Source organism: Artemia sp. Qi Xiang Cuo, chromosome 15 (assembly GCF_049724085.1).
Source record: "Artemia sp. Qi Xiang Cuo chromosome 15, ASM4972408v1, whole genome shotgun sequence".
Lineage (NCBI taxonomy): Eukaryota > Metazoa > Arthropoda > Branchiopoda > Anostraca > Artemiidae > Artemia > Artemia sp. Qi Xiang Cuo.
The window spans coordinates 2409677-2427430 of NC_142808.1; the positions used below are offsets into that span (position 1 = coordinate 2409677).

Genomic DNA, 17754 nt, shown 5'->3' on the forward strand with positions numbered 1-17754 from the left:
TCGAAAAGTTAATATTTTTGAAACATACTTCGTAAAAACTCAATCGATTTTTCCTTAACTTTGCTAAGAGTGCGCATTTTTTTCCCACTTTAGGTAAAAACATTTTCAATTTTAGACATGTTATTTTAGACTTAATTCTTTAAAACTTCTTAAATCTAACAAAGTTCAGAGATTCGAAACACCTCCCTTGGATCTCCTTTGTGTTGTCAATCTATATAAGAAAATTTCACATTTATATGCAAACTTGGTTTAGGTTCATTATATTTTAGTGCCGTTTGGAGGGGGAAGGGGAGAATTTCAATACAACACTCAAGTATTTCTAACTTAGCTTTGTTTAGAAGAAGAAGTTTTGGAGCTTTACACTCTTTGAAAATGATTTACTGGGATCTTTTTGGATGGAGTCAGTTTTATCTGGCTTCCCGGGAAATGCCAGGGTACAAAACTAGAACAGTTTATTTAAGACTAGGAAAAAGGGAGTATAAATCCTTAAGTAATGGGAGGATGTCAAACTTATTTAGGAGCTAAAGATGGAAGATAGGTGCATAAGATGTGATGTCCCGAATTTTGGCTCTGCAGCAGCAACCAGGATTGTAATAGAAGTTTAGAAGCAGTTTTGACGTTGTAAAACTGACGCTGAACGCGGTTTTGACTCCCCCCCCCACCCTGAAATGTTTGTCTAACTCGCAAAAACGTAACAAAAATGAACATTAAAATTTGTTGATGCTTTAGATTTTTTTTTTGTAAAAAGTAATGCTGAACGCAGTTTTGACATAAGACCAACAGGTTAGGTAATCCTTTGAGGAAATTGACTTTGAGGAATCAAACTTGAACCTACTGAGATTGATAAAGAATCAGGGAGGACGGACCTTCTTGGCCAATCGTATTGATGTGGTGGTGATCTGAAATTTGTTTTGTTCTTTTTGTTGTTGTATTTTATCATAACCGTTTTGTGAAATTGCATTTAATTTTGGCGTCAAATTTATATGTGTAAGAAAAGATGAATTCGGGATTGGAGGTATAACAATTACTTTATTCAGATATTTTACAAAAGGGAAAATGTAAGTAATAATAATTCACTTGTTCTGCTTAATAACGCACTAACTAAAGTTGTTGCTTAATATGCTAATTACTTGTGCCGCATGAAACGTGAATTTTGAAAAAAAAAAACTTTATCGCATGCTGACCAATAGTCTGGGTTGTGCTGGTGCCAATTTCCTGATTCGATACCTTCTCTCGGGAGTGCAATGCGTCATTGGGGGCAAATCATCCGACGGTAAGAAAAAATTATTTTGTTAGAAACTAGTTAAAATCACGCAATTTGTTAGAATTATTAAAATCACGGAGAGGGGAAATAGTAAGTCTTAAAAACAATAAATTTTTTTACAGCAAAACAATTATTTTATGCCCTACATTTTTTAATTTGTTCTGGGATTGAGCACACCGGACTAATTTCACAAGGGAGGAGGTTTTGAGGAGCCCCTGTTGATTTTACAAACCGCCGAATCAACAATATTGCGAATCAAATCGAATGAATGCCTGCAATCTAAAAAGTGACTATCATCTGTAATAAAAGAGGAAGGGGGTGTTTAACTTTAGAGCAATGAACCAGGTACTGGGATTGTGGTCTGAATGACCAAAAATGTTGTTCACATCACACCCTCATTTGTTGGGTCTTTTCTGATTCCCCCCCCCCCCCAATATTTACTTTGTTAAAAACTAGTTTAAATCACGCAATTTGTTAGACTTATTATAATCCCATAGAGGGGAAAATACTACTACTGCTACTACTAACAACAACTCATTACAGAACCAAGCCGCTTGAGGCCAACACAGCTACACACGCTCTTCTTCCATCCCATTCTATTCTAAACCTTTCTGCTTATACCCTCCCAGGAGATTTCCAGAATGACAAAAAGGTCTTTCACGTCACATCGTCATCTGATGGGTCTTTTCTCTCACAGCACCCGTGCAAGGATGAACCTGTCCCCCATCCTTTGATAGTCCCTGGACTATCAAAAATTGTCCCCGCCTATTTTGAAAAATACCTTTGTCGGGATATTTTCATTATATATTTTTTTCGTATTTACATGCAAAAATTGGAAAAAACTTAGAGGGGGGGGGGATGGGCATGACGCCAGAAAGATTGATTGCGGATTGGGAAATAGAGAATAAAGTTGGTTTAAATTGGGAATAAAGAGAACAGCGTATTTTTAGATGGTGTTTAAGGAGCTTGTTATCATAATTTTTTTCCTCTCCTCCTGAGGGGAAGGGATTTTCCAATCACTATCCGCGTAGTTCATTGTATGTGAAGTTTTGACGAATCCCCAAACTGACAGCGTTGTCAAAATATGAGTGAGGAAAAAATGCCAGAATTTGCTGTTATCATCAGCTGAGACTAAGAAACTAAAACATTAAAAGACATCATTTTTGATCATTATTCTCAAGTTAGAGATTGTCTAGATAGTATTATCTAGTTAATTATTACTACAGATTATCAAGTTAGTATTTTCACATAAATATCTTAATAATTTACTTCCCTCTTCTTTCGAAAATATTTTTTCCATTAATTGTGATCTTTGTAGTCATGATACACGAGGAGCATCGGATCTAGTACATCAATTTAGAAACACTACTAGAGCTTCTTTTGTAATAAGAAATTTTGCTCCCTGCGTATGGGATATAATACTGTTTGCGATACGAAATACAAGTTGTCTGGTAACCTTCAAGGCCACGGCCAAAAGATTTTTTTTTGCAAAAGAATTTATGTAATTTTTGTACATGTTTTATGTAAGTAGGATGGTTGTTGTATATGTGTGGATTTATTATTATTACCAAGTAAAATAATATTAAATAGCATTTTTTAAGAATTTATAGAATAGAAGATTTCCACCTGCTGCCAAAAGCCCTTAGAGGTTTTTCTTAGCAGGTGCAACAAAATGTTCTGATTTTTTTCGTCAAATAAAATTATCAATCTATCTTATCTGTCTCAATATTATTATCTGGTAAAACGTCTGATTTCGGCCACGTCACAATTTGATAACAAAAATCCCGTATCTCCATTTTTCCAAATTGATCAAGGGAGAGGGAAACCCGGAACACCGATTATATCTGGTGTGCCCTGCAGATATATGCAGGACTGATCCCTTTGGATCCATGCCCGTAAAAATCTCCAGATTTTACGACTTTCCTTATATTTTCCTTTCACTCTTTGCGTAATTCATTGATTGTGAAGGTTTTGACGAATCCCTGAATTGAAAAGCAGTGTCAAATTATGAATGAAAAACAATGCCAGACTCTCAAAACATTGGACTCGCAACAAAACGCTCAAACATTGAAAGACGTTAATTATGTTAAGCATATTTCCATTTCTTTCAAAATAAGGTTTCAATTTACTATGGTGTTTCAGAGGAATTTTCGAATTTCTCTTTCCTAAAACTCTAAAATATATTAAAATCACTAGGATTCTAAGGGACCAGAATAGAAAAAGTTGTTTCCAAGTTTACAGTTGTGTTTACTTATGAATGAGAACCAATTTTTCCCTGGGATGGGAAGGTCTCTGTTGAAAATACGCCCACATCAGCACAAGAACTACACTTTCTCCTTGCGATTTTACTAAAAAAGGATTTTGGTGTGACAATGAAGAAGGATAATAATTAATTTTACAATAAGGAACTCTCACCGGAACTAGATTTGGGAATGTGCTATAAGTGACCGTTTATTTAATTTTTTAAACAAAGAGAATAATATCACAATTCTCAAAATTTATTTTGTCAAATTAACTGAAAAATGAATATTGAAAACGGAAATTTTTAATAAAATTGACTATATTCCAAGATAAATACGACTGTGGGTGTTATAAATTTTCTTTTTTTTTTTTTTTTTTTTATTATTATTATTATTATTATTATTATTATTATTATTATTATTATTATTATCATCAAAAATAGACAATAATATTGAAAATATAGAAAATTATTTTCTAAGGCATAGTTTAAATTCTTCTTTTCTTTCTTTTATCCAGCGGTATTTCGTCCTCCTTTCTGCGCTTCCTCTTCTTTTTGTGTTCTCAATAATAAGTGGTGATACATCACGTAATTGATAGAATCAAACTGGTTTTTGTTTCCTTTTCGTACTCCTGAAAAAAAAAAAAAAAAAAAAAAAAAAAAAAAAAAAAAAAACAGGTTTATAACACCCACAGTCGTATGTATCTTGGAATATAGTCAATTTTATTAAAAATTTCCGTTTTCAATATTCATTTTTTAGTTAATTTTACAAAATAAATTTTGAGAATTGTGATATTATTCTCTTTGTTTAAAAAATTAAATAAATGGTCACTTACTAAACGGTCTTCTTTTTTTTTTTATCTAAGACTGCTTATTTTAATCTAATTTGTCCCTATTTCTCTATTATTCCTTCACTTTAATACCTATCTATCTTACCTCTTACTCGACGTTCCATAGCTTTCTACTTTTAAAATTCCTCACATACATAATTTTTTCTCTCCTAGTACATTTTATCTACCTTTCTCCTAAAAAACCTTGTTTTTTGTCATTCATACGATTCTCCATTCATTAATTTACCATACAACAATTTCAGACCTATAAACCTATTAGTCCCCTTCTTTCTCACAATTATTAATGGCCACATAGCTTTTGGTATTAATTCACTTAACAAAATTAATATGTTCTATGTTTTATATTTCTATTAATTTTTACAGCGTGTTTCAATAATAGTGAAACAATAATCAAATAATAATAAATCGTAAAATAATTATATTTTATATTATAATAATAATATAAATTGTAAAGTTTTTTTCCCAGTTGCTCTTTGGAGAAGCTTAGCTTTTCCACATATTTTAAAGTATTTAAAACATGAAACCAATTAAAATAATAAGCCAAGTCCTTGTATATGCTTTCCCTCCTAAATTGTACGGATTGGCTTTTCAAGAACCTTTGTGACCCCTAGAAGTATGAGATCACATTTTCAAACTCGCATCAAGACTCTTTCTCCCTTTCTCTTTCCCTCTCTCACCTTCTCGCATCCCCTTGCACCTCCCTCTCTATGTCTCTCCTCCCCCCTTATCCCTCTCTTCTGCTCTCTCCCTTTTTACCCCCCCCCTGCTCTTGTTTTCTCCCCCCCTCCTCCCTCTTTCCCCTTCTCCCTTTATCTGTGTCTCTACTCTCTATGATCCTTTTTCTAATTGTTTTTAAGCTGAGAAAGGCATGCTGGGCTTTGATCGTAATTTCGTTTTACGCTTCTTTTATATGTAGCATCTTCTGGAGGGCTTGAGTAGTTTTTAGTGTAGTTAGAGTATAGATGGTACAGTAATCTAAAATCCAGCGAAAAATGGTATTACCCACTGCCATCTGTATTCTTGTTAAACTAAAAGCTACTTGGTGGGCGTCACTGTGCTATGGTTGTGAAGATGTTTTGTCTTATTACTTTTGATTAAAAACTCCCCTTTGTTCAAATAGCTAGTTACCTTGCCGTTGGATTTCTCCAAGTTTTCCAAGATGGATGAAAAGGGTTTCATGTAATTTTTCTTATGCCCCTGCTATGTTTCAATGTCCTTTTCTTGCGCTCAGTGCTTAGTGCAATCAGTACTACACAAGCTTAAATTTTCAGTTTAATAAATCATTTACGTGATTTTTTATTTTTTCCTTAAAAAAAGAAATAGTCACCACCACAATTCCATCATTGTACTTTTACGGTTAAACTAACATAAGCAACTGATAAATATTTTCCCTATATCACCATCCCCTGAATATTCGCCACTGTTTTTGAGGTATTTGGAGCTAAGTTTAACATGGATAGTAGTTACCATTCCTGCATCAGTATCAAATGGCGTTTGTTTTACATTCGAAAATCTATCTACAAAATTGTTTTATTTTCCTTAATTTCGGTTACTATGGGCTGTGGTTCGCTCTTTAGCTGCACCAATGATTCTGTAAAGATTAGTGACAAAAAAAAGTAAACGATCTTTATCATACTGCTTTTCCATGACAAAAATACAATTTTAATAACATAGAATTTAGCAAATGTCACGTGATTAGTTGTGATACTTTCCTTTACCTGATGTGTTTTCTGAATAATCGCCACCCCCCCCCCCATGTAACTTGGCGACTTGTCTGAATCTCTGCACAATTCATAAGAATTAGGCTTGTAATGTGACCAATAAGATATGAATTGTGATTCGAATGTCGTGGCACACTTTTTCGTGGTTTTTGACGTTAGTGTACATTTTTCAGCTGATACAAATGTTGAACCATACTGGTAGTGACATTCTAGTTGAATAATAATAAATAATTAATAATAAGATACTTTATTAACCAAAATAGCAAATGTTAGCACAGGAACGTCAGGTACTTCATGTTTTGGGTTTTTGTTATTATTTGGTTTTGGGTATTTTTAGTAGTTGGATATTATTAGGTAAATTAGTATTGGGTTTTTGTTGATGTAAAATGGCTAAGACATTGTTGTATGTGAGATGTGAGATTAAAATTTGTTTTCACATTGTAGATTAATATAAGAAGGACACGCTCACAAGGAGTTTGACTAAATGGTCAATCCAGTTTGGGACACACTGCCTTAGCAGAAATTAAATTAAAAAAAAAAGTTTTTTCGACTGAAAGTAAAGAGTAACGTTAAAACTTAAAACGGACAGAAATTATTCCGTACGTGAGGAGGGTTGCCTCTTCCTCAACCCCTCGCTCTTTGCGCTAACATCTTAAAAGTTCTTTAAAAATACTTCTCATTCAAATTCAACGGACCGCTGTGTTTCAAGTGTCGTTCTTAAAGGATTGTGATAAAAATTAAAACTTTAGCGTAAAGAGTGAGGGGTAAGGAAGGGGCAGCCCCCTCATGTATGGAATAATTTCTATCCGCTTTTAAGTTTTAATATTGCTCCTTGCTTTCAGTTGAAAAAACTTGTCTTTTTATTTAATTTCTGATCATTTTTCAAATCATGCCAGGAATTACTCCCCGCAGAAAATCCCCCCGAGAATGTCCTTATATTTCCCAATAACAAATACTATGTGTAAACAATGGGCAAACTGTATAGCTTACAGCCCTTTTCCCATGGCCCGTGGGAAGTCATGTCATAACTAGAGGCATAGTTATTGGACCTTTCAACTATGCTTAGCCAAATTGCCATCTCAAATTTTCTGTCGGATGTCTTTGGGGGAAAACGGACGGGGTAGGGGGGCTAGTTGCCTTCCAACCTCTTTGGCCACTTAGAAAGAACACTAGAACTTAAAACTTCCGTTCGAATGAGTCATCTTTTGATCTTCTAGGACAATCGGCTCCATCCGATTACCCCTGAAAAAAAATAAATAAATAAAAAAACAAACGCGCATTCGTGATCTTCCTTTTGGCAAAAAATACGAAATTCCCCATTTTTGTAGATAGGACCTTAGAACCTCTACATGAAGGTTGTCTAACATGCTGAATCTGATGGTGTGATTGCTTGACTTTTTTTGAGCGTTTCTATTTTTCGAAATGCAATCGATTTTTCTCAGGCTCGTAGCTTTTGATTGGTAGCATTAAATTTAAAGGATTTTATAGATATTAAATCATCATCAAAATCAAAATCTTTTGATGTAATAATTGTTGTTAAAATTCATTTTTTAGAGTTTCGTTACAAGTGGGTGGAGTCGCTTCTTCTTACAGTTCGTTACTACGAACTATTTGATGTGAGATTTGTGTTCATTTTTCAGCAAATATAAATAGTTAAGTCCTCTTTTGCGCAACGTTTTTCTTGATTGAGATGCGTTATTAATATTGAATTTTCAGGTGATATAAATGATGAATCAAGTGTAGTGACACAATTCCTGAGATTATTGTTTATTTTTTATTTTGTATAATTGAATATTAAATTTTTTTCAATTGAGAACAAACAACGACAAAGAAAAGTACACTCAGACAATTAGGTTGGCCAAATGGTCGATCCGATGTAGGGACACGCTATTTTAGACGAGATTTGAGATTGGTGTTCATTTTTCAGTGAATATAAATAACGAGTTCTTGGTTTTGCAACACTTTTTTGGTCAAGATGTGAGATTAATATTGTTTTTTAGTTGAATAGGCATTCAAGTGTAGAGACAGAATTCATGAGATTAGTGTTTATTTTTTAGCTAATATAAATGGTGTGTGCTGTGCTGTGACGAAGTATTTTGGTTGAGATGTGAGAATCGCATTATTTTTTTTTTTTTTTTATCAGGTTGTGCCCTCGGAATTCATTGAAAAGGAATATTGGAGACTTGTTTCATCAATTGATGAAGATGTTGTCGTCGAATATGGAGCTGATTTACACACAATGGATATGGGATCAGGTTTCCCGACCAAAAATTCAAGAAATCTTGCAGAAGAAGATATGGTAAGAGTCTCAAGAAATTTGTGTCTCATGTAATGTACTTAATTATTCTTGTTATTAGAGTGTTCTTAATTAGTAAATTTAGTGTACATAATATTGGTACCAAGGCCGTATCCAGGGGGGTTAGCGGGTTTGGACCCCGCCGAAATGTTTGTCCAGCTCGTGAAAAACGTAACAAAAATTCATATAAACAAATTGTTGGTGTGTTTTATGTTTTTTTAGCCCTCCCACCTCCCCCACAGTAAAAAATTACTGATTTTCTTTACTAAAATATCTTCTTCTCTGTGAACGCTAAGCATTGAATTGGGGTTTGAATAGTACAGACAAACTAGAGTTTGACCCCAAAAAAATTGCAACAGAAGCAATTTTTACATCATGTTTTAGAGAAAAAAAGCTGAACAACATATTCAAAGTTGCACGTTCTAGGTCGACGCAAAACTAGTTTTTTTTGCTTTTCGTGTCAATTTTTTCATGTTTTTTTCTAAAAAAATGAACTATCGGTGATGTTCGTTTTTCTGTATATGAAGTACCGTCCCGATGTAAAATGAAAAGCTGAGCCCGAAAATGAAAGCAAGTTTGATGTACAATGTACCAGAGAAAAGTTTCATAATTATCAATATGTGATTCTACCCTTCTCATCGCTGTGACCTCTTTTTCACTATACTTTCAGAAGGCAACTATTCTGACATAAAATGATGAGCCGAGCCCAAAACATCAAATTAACCTGATTTTTTGACCATATTCATCAATATGCACTTTTTCATTTTCATTTGACATGTTTCTTTTAGAACTTATTGTCCACCAGTTCGTCGATTGTTGGAAAAAACAAATATGCTACAGAAATGATTTTTACACCATGTTGTAGAGAAAAAAAGCTGAACAACATAACCAAATCTGCATATTATAACCTGACACAAAACTAGTTTTTTTGTACATCGTGTCAGTTTTCTCACTTTCCTAACAAAAAAATTAAGTTCCGGTAATGGTTCGTTTTTCTTAAACTGAATTATTATCCCGATGTAAAAAGACTAGATAAGTGTGAAAACCGTGTCAAATTTGTTGTACGGTATATAAAAAAAGTTTCTTAATCATCAATATGAGATTTGTACGCTTCCCATCGTCGCGACCCCCACTCTTTTTACCAGACCATCTTTCGCTGGCTAAATTGTCGGTTTTGAAATCTAATAATTAGTTAGCCTGATTCTGATCGTCGCTTGCTCCATCACCTGATGGGTCGGCCTACAAAAAGTAATTGCAAGATGTTTATTAAAACGTCAAAAATATCAGAAAAGAGAAATCATCTATGAAACTAGTTTTCAGCAGCCGACATTTAAAATCCCACTCAGAATAAACTATTATAAACACATTTCTTAGTCTTCACAACTGATGAAATCATCGAATCAACTTCATGAACATTTGAAAGACAGAATCAAACTCCGACTATTATTCACAACTTATTCTCTTGATTCAGATATCTAAGCTTCGACGTTCTCCTCATTGTATTAGCTTTCAATTCTTAGAGAGTTAGAACATGCTGTCTTTTTGCACGTTTTACACGCTGCAGTGCAAGCTAAGTTGTTTTTGAAGCAGCTATATCTCGTTGAGCTATATTCCAGTTGACAGGAGCAGTTCACGATTTTAATAAGCAGACGAGGGGCTGATGGGACATCAGTAGTCAATGGATACAAGAAGTTATCTTTATTTTTCCAACCCTATTCCTCGGCTTTAAGTTCAGAATCAGGATCTCCACTCCATACCTGAACTTGGTAGAGAAACCCTGTAACTGTGGTATTTAGCAATATCAGAAGTTGGTGGTAACTGTTCTGGGTGGACGAACGTGCTAGTAGTAGTTACCTTCTTTTTAAAAACCTCCCTGCGGAGTTTCTTCAGATTTCCTCCTTTTGACGAGCCACATATCATGAGCAGAGCATCTTCTCCAGCAACCCTTACTTCCTCCTTCGAATCTGACTTCAGCATGAAAATTGCAGCTGATGTACGAAAATCGGCATCTGCCATTAGCTTCTTCAGGGCAAGGTCTTTTCTGACACTGTGGATCTGTGAAGTAGAATCACAGCCTAAGAAGGCGCGAGCAAAAAGAATCAGATAGCTTGTCTCTTGGCTTAGTTTTTATTTCAATTTGTAAATATCCTACATTCGGAAATGTTTTTATTAATTTGGCTCAGAAACAAAGACTTTTTCTTTACTTAATAGGTTAGCATAACAACACAATGGAACCGAATCATTAGTATCATTTTTAACGAAAACAAAGGTATAAAACCGGAAAGAATCAGCAATAGCTTGCACGACTGGGACATCAGTATCACCTGGTGCCTGACTACGACGAAGCCCTTTGATCGGAGATAAACAGCCAGCACGCAGTTAAACCTGGCCTTGTTTTTATTGCAGGACAAGAACTCATTCTTTTTTACCTTCAGCTGCATATCTGATGTGAAGAAGATCTCAAGGCTGATTATACGACTTCTCTTCGACTGGGCCATATCCTTTATGGTTGCTCCCCCATCGTAGCCGTCGAACACAATAGTGGCAGATGGATACTTTTGGGTCACGTAAGTAGCATAATGGTCAAGGATTTTTGAGTATCGTTCATTTTGGCCAATGTAATTTTGTGCAGAAGAGCTCCACCGTCGATGATATATCGCATGCCCTTGGGAAGGGAAATACAGCGCTTCTCAAGATTGCAATTCTGTGCCATAGTCTTGGAAAAATTTTGCTTGTTCGGAGACTGGAGCATACAAGAGCTGTCAAAATAATAATGTCGGGTTGAGGCACAGTTAATATTGAAAATACTCAGATTCTGTGGGATAAGTCCTCTTGGCTAGTGTTATAAGCCCCTGAAAAAGGAGGGTGGTGTCCAGTCTTTTGCAATCTACACCTGTTTCTGCTTTGTAGTAATTTGAACCGCTTGTTGTTTTCGTCGAAATACAAAATCAGTGTCCAGCTTTCCAGACATGAAGTCAATGATTTCTACGCCTAAATCTCTTGCAGAGTCAACGTTGGCAGATTCGTAGGCTATCAGACCATTGGTGATGTTTCTTAGTTGAAGATCCCCAATAAATGGTGATCCTTTCTCTAAGAAATTGGAACGATCTGGGTGTGTTTATAGTCTCTTAGCTGCCTCGGCTCTGACGTTTCCTTATGTTGTTCACTAGTTCCATAGAAAACCTGTGGCACACCCTCCATCTGAAGATTTAATGCAGAGCAGACTGGTCGAGACAAAACCCATAAAGATCTTTCAACCTCTGTCATACCACTTCCATCGGTAAGACCACCAGCCATTTTTAGACAACGCATGGGCTCTTGCTCAATGACAAGATCCGTGAAGAGCCCAGCCCAGAATCTATCAGAACGTCTGATCACATGCATCCCAATCTGGAAGGCTTGATAAACGGTGAAGTGAAACTTGATAAACATTTGGAGTGAAACTTTTTAACTTGTTAGGTGGCGGATATATCGAATGACTTTTTTGTCTCTACAGATGGCAAGATATCAAACACGGGCATTAACGTGAATTAATAAATGGGGTAATTTTCAATTGCGACTTTAGCTTCCAGCTTTATCCGAGAAATCACTTGGACAAAGCGTGGGACGAAACGTTAATATTATTTATTGCCTACGAAGGTAATGAAAGTGATGTAGATGCCTTATGTGCGTTAACGAGTTCTTCTAAATGAGCCAACCATAATTCATCAGCCCACTTATTTTTTTTTTTTACCAACAATCGACGAATTGGTGGAGAATAAGTATTAAAAGAAACATGTCAAATGAAAATAAAAAAGTGCATATTGATGAATATGAAACGGGTTTTCTAGTAGACACTACATCAGGTTAATTTGATTTTTGGGCTCAACCCATCATTTTATGCCCGAATAGTTGCCTTCTGATAGTATGGTGAAAAAGAGGTCACAACGATGATAAGTGTAAAATCACATATTGATGATTATGAATTTTTTTTTTCTGGTACATTGTACACCAAATTGGCTTTCATTTTTGGGCTCACCATTTTTTTTTACATCGGGACGGTACTTCATGTACAGAAAAACCAACATTTACTGACAGTTTATTTTTTTTAGAAAGAAACTGATAAAATTGACACGAAAAGCAAAAAAAAACTAGTTTTCGTAGACCTAGAATGTGCAACTTTGGATATGTTGTTGAGCTTTTTTTTTCTCTACAACATGGTATAAAAATGATTTCTGCTTGCACTTTGTTCGGGGTCGACCCATATTTTTGGCTAGTTTGCCTGTACTATAAGTAATGTTAAAATGCAAAGTGGTGAAATGAGAAACTAAATTTGCGGCTTGAGGAGTCCATTTCTTAACTTAGATCCAAATCAAGAATGAACCAACTATGTGTCCGTGGGCCACATAGTTGGCCACATACTATGTGTCCGTAGGCCACATACCTTTTTGTCGTCGAGCGACTTGAAACGAGGCTACCGAAACGAAATTCAATTCCTCTCAGAGCCTAGCCTACGCCTACCTTTGCTCCCTGCTCTGAAAACGGAAGTTTAAAGAGGCTAAACAAAACAAATCAGGTAAAATTATGATTTTGAAACAGCAAAAACGGGACAAGAAAGAAAGAAGCTACAGGCATTACTGACTGATATTTGCAGTCCGTTCTTACCACCACAAAGGGAAGAAAAACAAGACGGATCAATCAAAATTTTAACAGCAATCACGCATGTTAATCATGGTGATTGAAATAGACCAACCCTGAACTAGATCCTGGAGACTGGAGACTACAGCCACCCTGGAAGGTACCTGGAAACTATACATCCATCTTTGCTAATGGACCCCTTGGTGGCACGTAAGATGGTACTTATCTGTTACAGCCACCACACTCAAGAAGTGAATTTAGGTTAATCCTAATGAAATATACCTAAGGATGATGAAAATAAAATACTCTAGTAACAAAATTATGGAAACTACAGCATAGAATTATCGAAAGCAGGCGCATTATATTAAATGGCTTCTAACCTAACCTAACCAAAATACCACCTAAAATATTTAATTGAAATATACCTACATTGTAGTGTATATATGCTCTCTCGCGCCAAGCTAATTATCACCGAGTACAAATATAGAACAAAACCGGTTCTGTCAGACCAAGAAGTTGACAGTTTTATTTTTTCTAAAAAGAATGTCTCTTGGCAGTTCCTAACTTTTTTTTACAATATTTTTGAGTTTGCATTTACACAAACAAGAGAAAAATTTTTTATCTCTTCGTTCACTCTGCCTTTTTCCTTTCTTTTTTCGACAGTCTTATTTCTCACTTTTTTTTTTTTTTTTTTTTTTTTTTTTTTTTTTTTTTTTTTTTTTTTTTTTTTTAGAATTAAGCTAAGTTTAGATCAAGTTGAAATTATTTTGTCTTGCATTGCTAAATTTATTTTTAGATGATTATGATATAAATGGATAATATAACTAGTTGTAAAATAAATTAGAGGTAAAATGAAAATGGAAGGAGAAAATTGAGAAAAGAAGAAAAAAAGAGGATGATTAATTCATTTTTTAATTTTTTTTTGTTTTGTTTTTTATTTATTTTTTTAGTTTGTCTAAGCAGAATACCTTTAATTCTCTATTGAGTCGCTTGCCATATTCCTGCCATTTTCATTTCGAATGTATTTATTTATGTTTAGTTTTTTTATTTATTACCTTCTAATTTGTCTAATGTAGTTATTGCTTTAATAGCAATACGTCAAATCTGGCTGGAATTTGAACAACATGCCAGTGTTAGATGGCTCAGTTTTGAGTTGTATTGATGCAGATATATCGGGTATGAAAGTCCCATGGATGTACGTCGGTATGTGCTTCTCCACGTTTTGCTGGCATAATGAAGATCATTGGAGCTATTCAATTAATTATTTGCATTGGTAAGTACCGTCTTCATTAACCTTTACTGCTTTTTTAAATCATGAATGTGTTGGGTATAACAGGGTGTATCATGAGATATATTGGTATGCGAATCCAATGGATGTATGGTGGTATGTTTCTCGGTTTTTCGTTGGCACTTCAGTGGGATATCTATGGAGCATATCAATTATGCTGGTATGTTTCTCGATTTTTTGTTGGCACTTCAGTGGGATATCTATGGAGCATATCAATTATGGTCGTATGTTTCTCGACGTTTCGTTGGCACATCTGTGGAACACCTATGGAGTATATTAACTGTGTTGGTATGTCTTTCGATGTTTCGTTGGCACGTTAGTGGAACGTCTGTAGGGCATATTAATTATGTTGGTATATTTCTTGACGTTTTGTTGGTTCATAAATGGAATATCTGTGGAGCATATCAACGATGTTGGTATGTTTCTCGATGTTTCGTTGGCATATCAGTGGAACGTCTGTAGAGCATATCAATTATGTTGGTATATTTCTCGACGTTTCGTTGGCTCATAAATGGAACATCTGTGGAGCATATCAACTATGTTGGTATGTTTCTCGATATTTCAGTGGAACGTCTTTGGAGCATATCCACTCTGTTGGTATGTTTCTCGACGTTTTGTTGGCTCATAAATGAATCATCTGTGGAAGATATCAATTATTTCGGTGTGTTCCTAAACATTTCATTGGTACATCAGTGGAACATTTGTTGAGCATATCAATCATGTTGGTATGCTTCTCGATGTTTTGTTGGCACATCTGTGGAGCATATCAGTGGAACGTCTGTGGGGCATATTAATTATGTTGGTATATTTCTTGACGTTTTGTTGGTTCATAAATGGAAGATCTGTGGAGCATATCAACGATGTTTGTATGTTTCTCGATGTTTCGTTGGCACATCAGTGGAACGTCTGTAGAGCATATCAATTATGTTGGTATATTTCTCGACGTTTCGTTGGCTCATAAATGGAACATCTGTGGAGCATATCAACTATGTTGGTATGTTTCTAGATATTTCATTGGCACATCAGTGGAACGTCTTTGGAGCATATCCACTCTGTTGGTATGTTTCTCAACGTTTTGTTGGCTCATAAATGAAACATCTGTGGAAGATATCAATTATATCGGTGTGTTCCTCAACATTTCGTTGGTACATCAATGGAACATTTGTTGAGCATATCGATTATGTTGGTATGCTTCTCGATGTTTTGTTGGCACATCTGTGGAGCATATCAATTATGTCGGTGTGTTTCTCGAAGTTTCGTTGATTCATCAGTGGAACACCTGTGAAGCATATTAATAATGTGGGTATTTTTCTTGACGTTTCGTTGGCACATCTATGGAGCATATTAATTATGTCGGTATGTTCCTCAACATTTCGTTGGCACATCAGTGGAATTTCTATGGAGCATGTTAATTATGTTGGTATGTTTCTCGATGTTTTTATTTTGGCACATCAGTGGAGCATATTAATTAATTTCACTAAATGATATCCATTTAAGTCATATCAGTCAATCAATTAAGCATATCATTAAGCATATAATTAATTAAGTATATATTATGCAGAACTAATTAATTAAGCATATATTTTGTTTCATTTCCTCTTCTACTTTTGTAACCATGAATACAGTCTTACCCTGTTCTAACCATTTTTAGACCCTAGGTTGGACTCTTGTCCCCCTCCTATTGTTTGTACATTTTTGAACTACGTTATGTCTATCTGGAATCTTGCTTTTGAAGCTTTCTATGGTGAATATTAAAACTATTATTTCTGCTCTTATTTTCAGGAAGCTTTTGGTCAATAAATCCATTTTTCAGGTTGAAAACACAAGATATATTTTCCTTTCATGGCTTTCCTGATTTTTTTCTTTTTTTTAATATTCTTTTTTTCTTATTTTTAGTCAGCAATTAATGCTCTTTTTTGAAACAACAAGACTGGAAACCTTTATTTTTTAACTCTCCGCTTTTTCTGTTTTCGTATTTTAGTCATTTTTTCTTCTTTCTAATTATATTTAATATTGAAATCGGTTAAACCTAGTATGCTTTAATCTTATTAGCTTTTTACTTTTGTTCCTTTGTTTCACTTGATCCTTCGTACGGAAATCACCCAAGATTAATAGTTTTCCCCCCACAGTATTTTAGTATTGAAGCACTTAAAGCTGAGATGAATATGAAATAGTCTGTTTGGCCATGGTATAGATTCTTCCTGGTATAGATGGTATAGATTCATGGTATAGAGAATTATATCTTAGAATATCTTAGGTGTGGTTGCAAAAGAAAAATGTGGGGTTCGTATAAAAGATGCTTTAAAAATCAAAAAGATCAAATGGAGGGGGGAACCAATTGTATGCCTTCGAAACGACCAATATCTAATGTTTTTTCGGCTCACTCATGCTTCGTTTTTTTTCTATTAGTGTTTTTGAATCGTGTTTTTTCTCATTTTGGCTTTCGAATTTTGACTTTCAAAGATTATCACTCTTATTGCTACTACTAACTGCACCACCAAGCCACCTAAGGCACCCAGACCCCATAGCTACGCCCAACCTATTCAGAGCTTCTCTCTTTACCCCCTCCCATAAAGTTTCAATGTTCTTTAAATTCTTTCTTATTGCCCAATCGATTACTTATCTCGCTTACTACAACAGTAACAGTATAGTAACAGTAACAATAAGGCACAACAGTATTATTCTCGCAATTTTATATCTAAGATTAAACGAGGCTTTTAATGTATTACTTACTTGATCTCTTAGGTTTTATTAACGGAAGAATCTTCAGCGAATTTGATTCCAAAGGAAGGCCTCTGGGATCACCAGAGGCCATGCATAGAAGCTCCAAAAATGCGTGTATAAGCCCGTAGAGACAATCAGCAAAGTCAAATGGACGACACATCCCCTTGATCCCCCCTTCGATTTCTCAAATGTATCTTTGTCAAACATCCACTGCTTCCCCCTGCCCAGTTATTGTAATTAGTTGTCTTAGACAAATTTCATTTATTGCACTTTTTCCTGTTTTTTTTTTTTTTTTTCGACTTATCTCGTATTCCTCTATTTTTACCCCCGCCCCTCACTTCCCGAAGTAAGCTCCTGCAGGTGTGTCAAGACATCATTTACATCAATGACTCCATGTTAAGTTTCTCTCATTCGGTACAATACAAGGCTCCTTTTTTATCCAATTGCCATTACTCAAATAACTTGCTTTAATCTGTCCTTTGTACAAGAGTTTTGATTTATGCTCACTCAATATTTTTCGTTAGGGGTGAGCCAAAAACATGGTACGGTGTTCCTGGTGGCGAAGCTGAGATTTTTGAAGAATCCGTGAAGAAACTGGCACCAGAACTGTTTACAAATCAGCCAGACTTGTTGCACCAACTTGTGACTCAGGTTAACCCTAACAATTTGATTGACAAAGGTGAGTCAAGCTTTTTGTTTTTCAAGTTCAGATCTGTCTGTTTGGGGTTATAACATTTAGGGATAGATCTGTTTT

The 17754-nt window shown here is 35.1% G+C and overlaps 1 protein-coding gene across 2 annotated transcripts in view; it reads left to right on the forward strand.

Moving 5' to 3' along the window:
* The window catches only part of Kdm5 (Lysine demethylase 5), a 125849-nt gene that overhangs the window by 51323 nt on the left and 56772 nt on the right, over window positions 1-17754 (forward strand). For both annotated transcript variants that reach the window (XM_089101639.1, XM_089101640.1), the window contains 3 exons: window positions 8219-8374; window positions 14080-14261; window positions 17525-17679. In XM_089101639.1, coding sequence (XP_088957765.1) covers window positions 8219-8374; window positions 14080-14261; window positions 17525-17679 — 493 coding nt within the window. The remainder of the gene's footprint in view (window positions 1-8218; window positions 8375-14079; window positions 14262-17524; window positions 17680-17754) is intronic.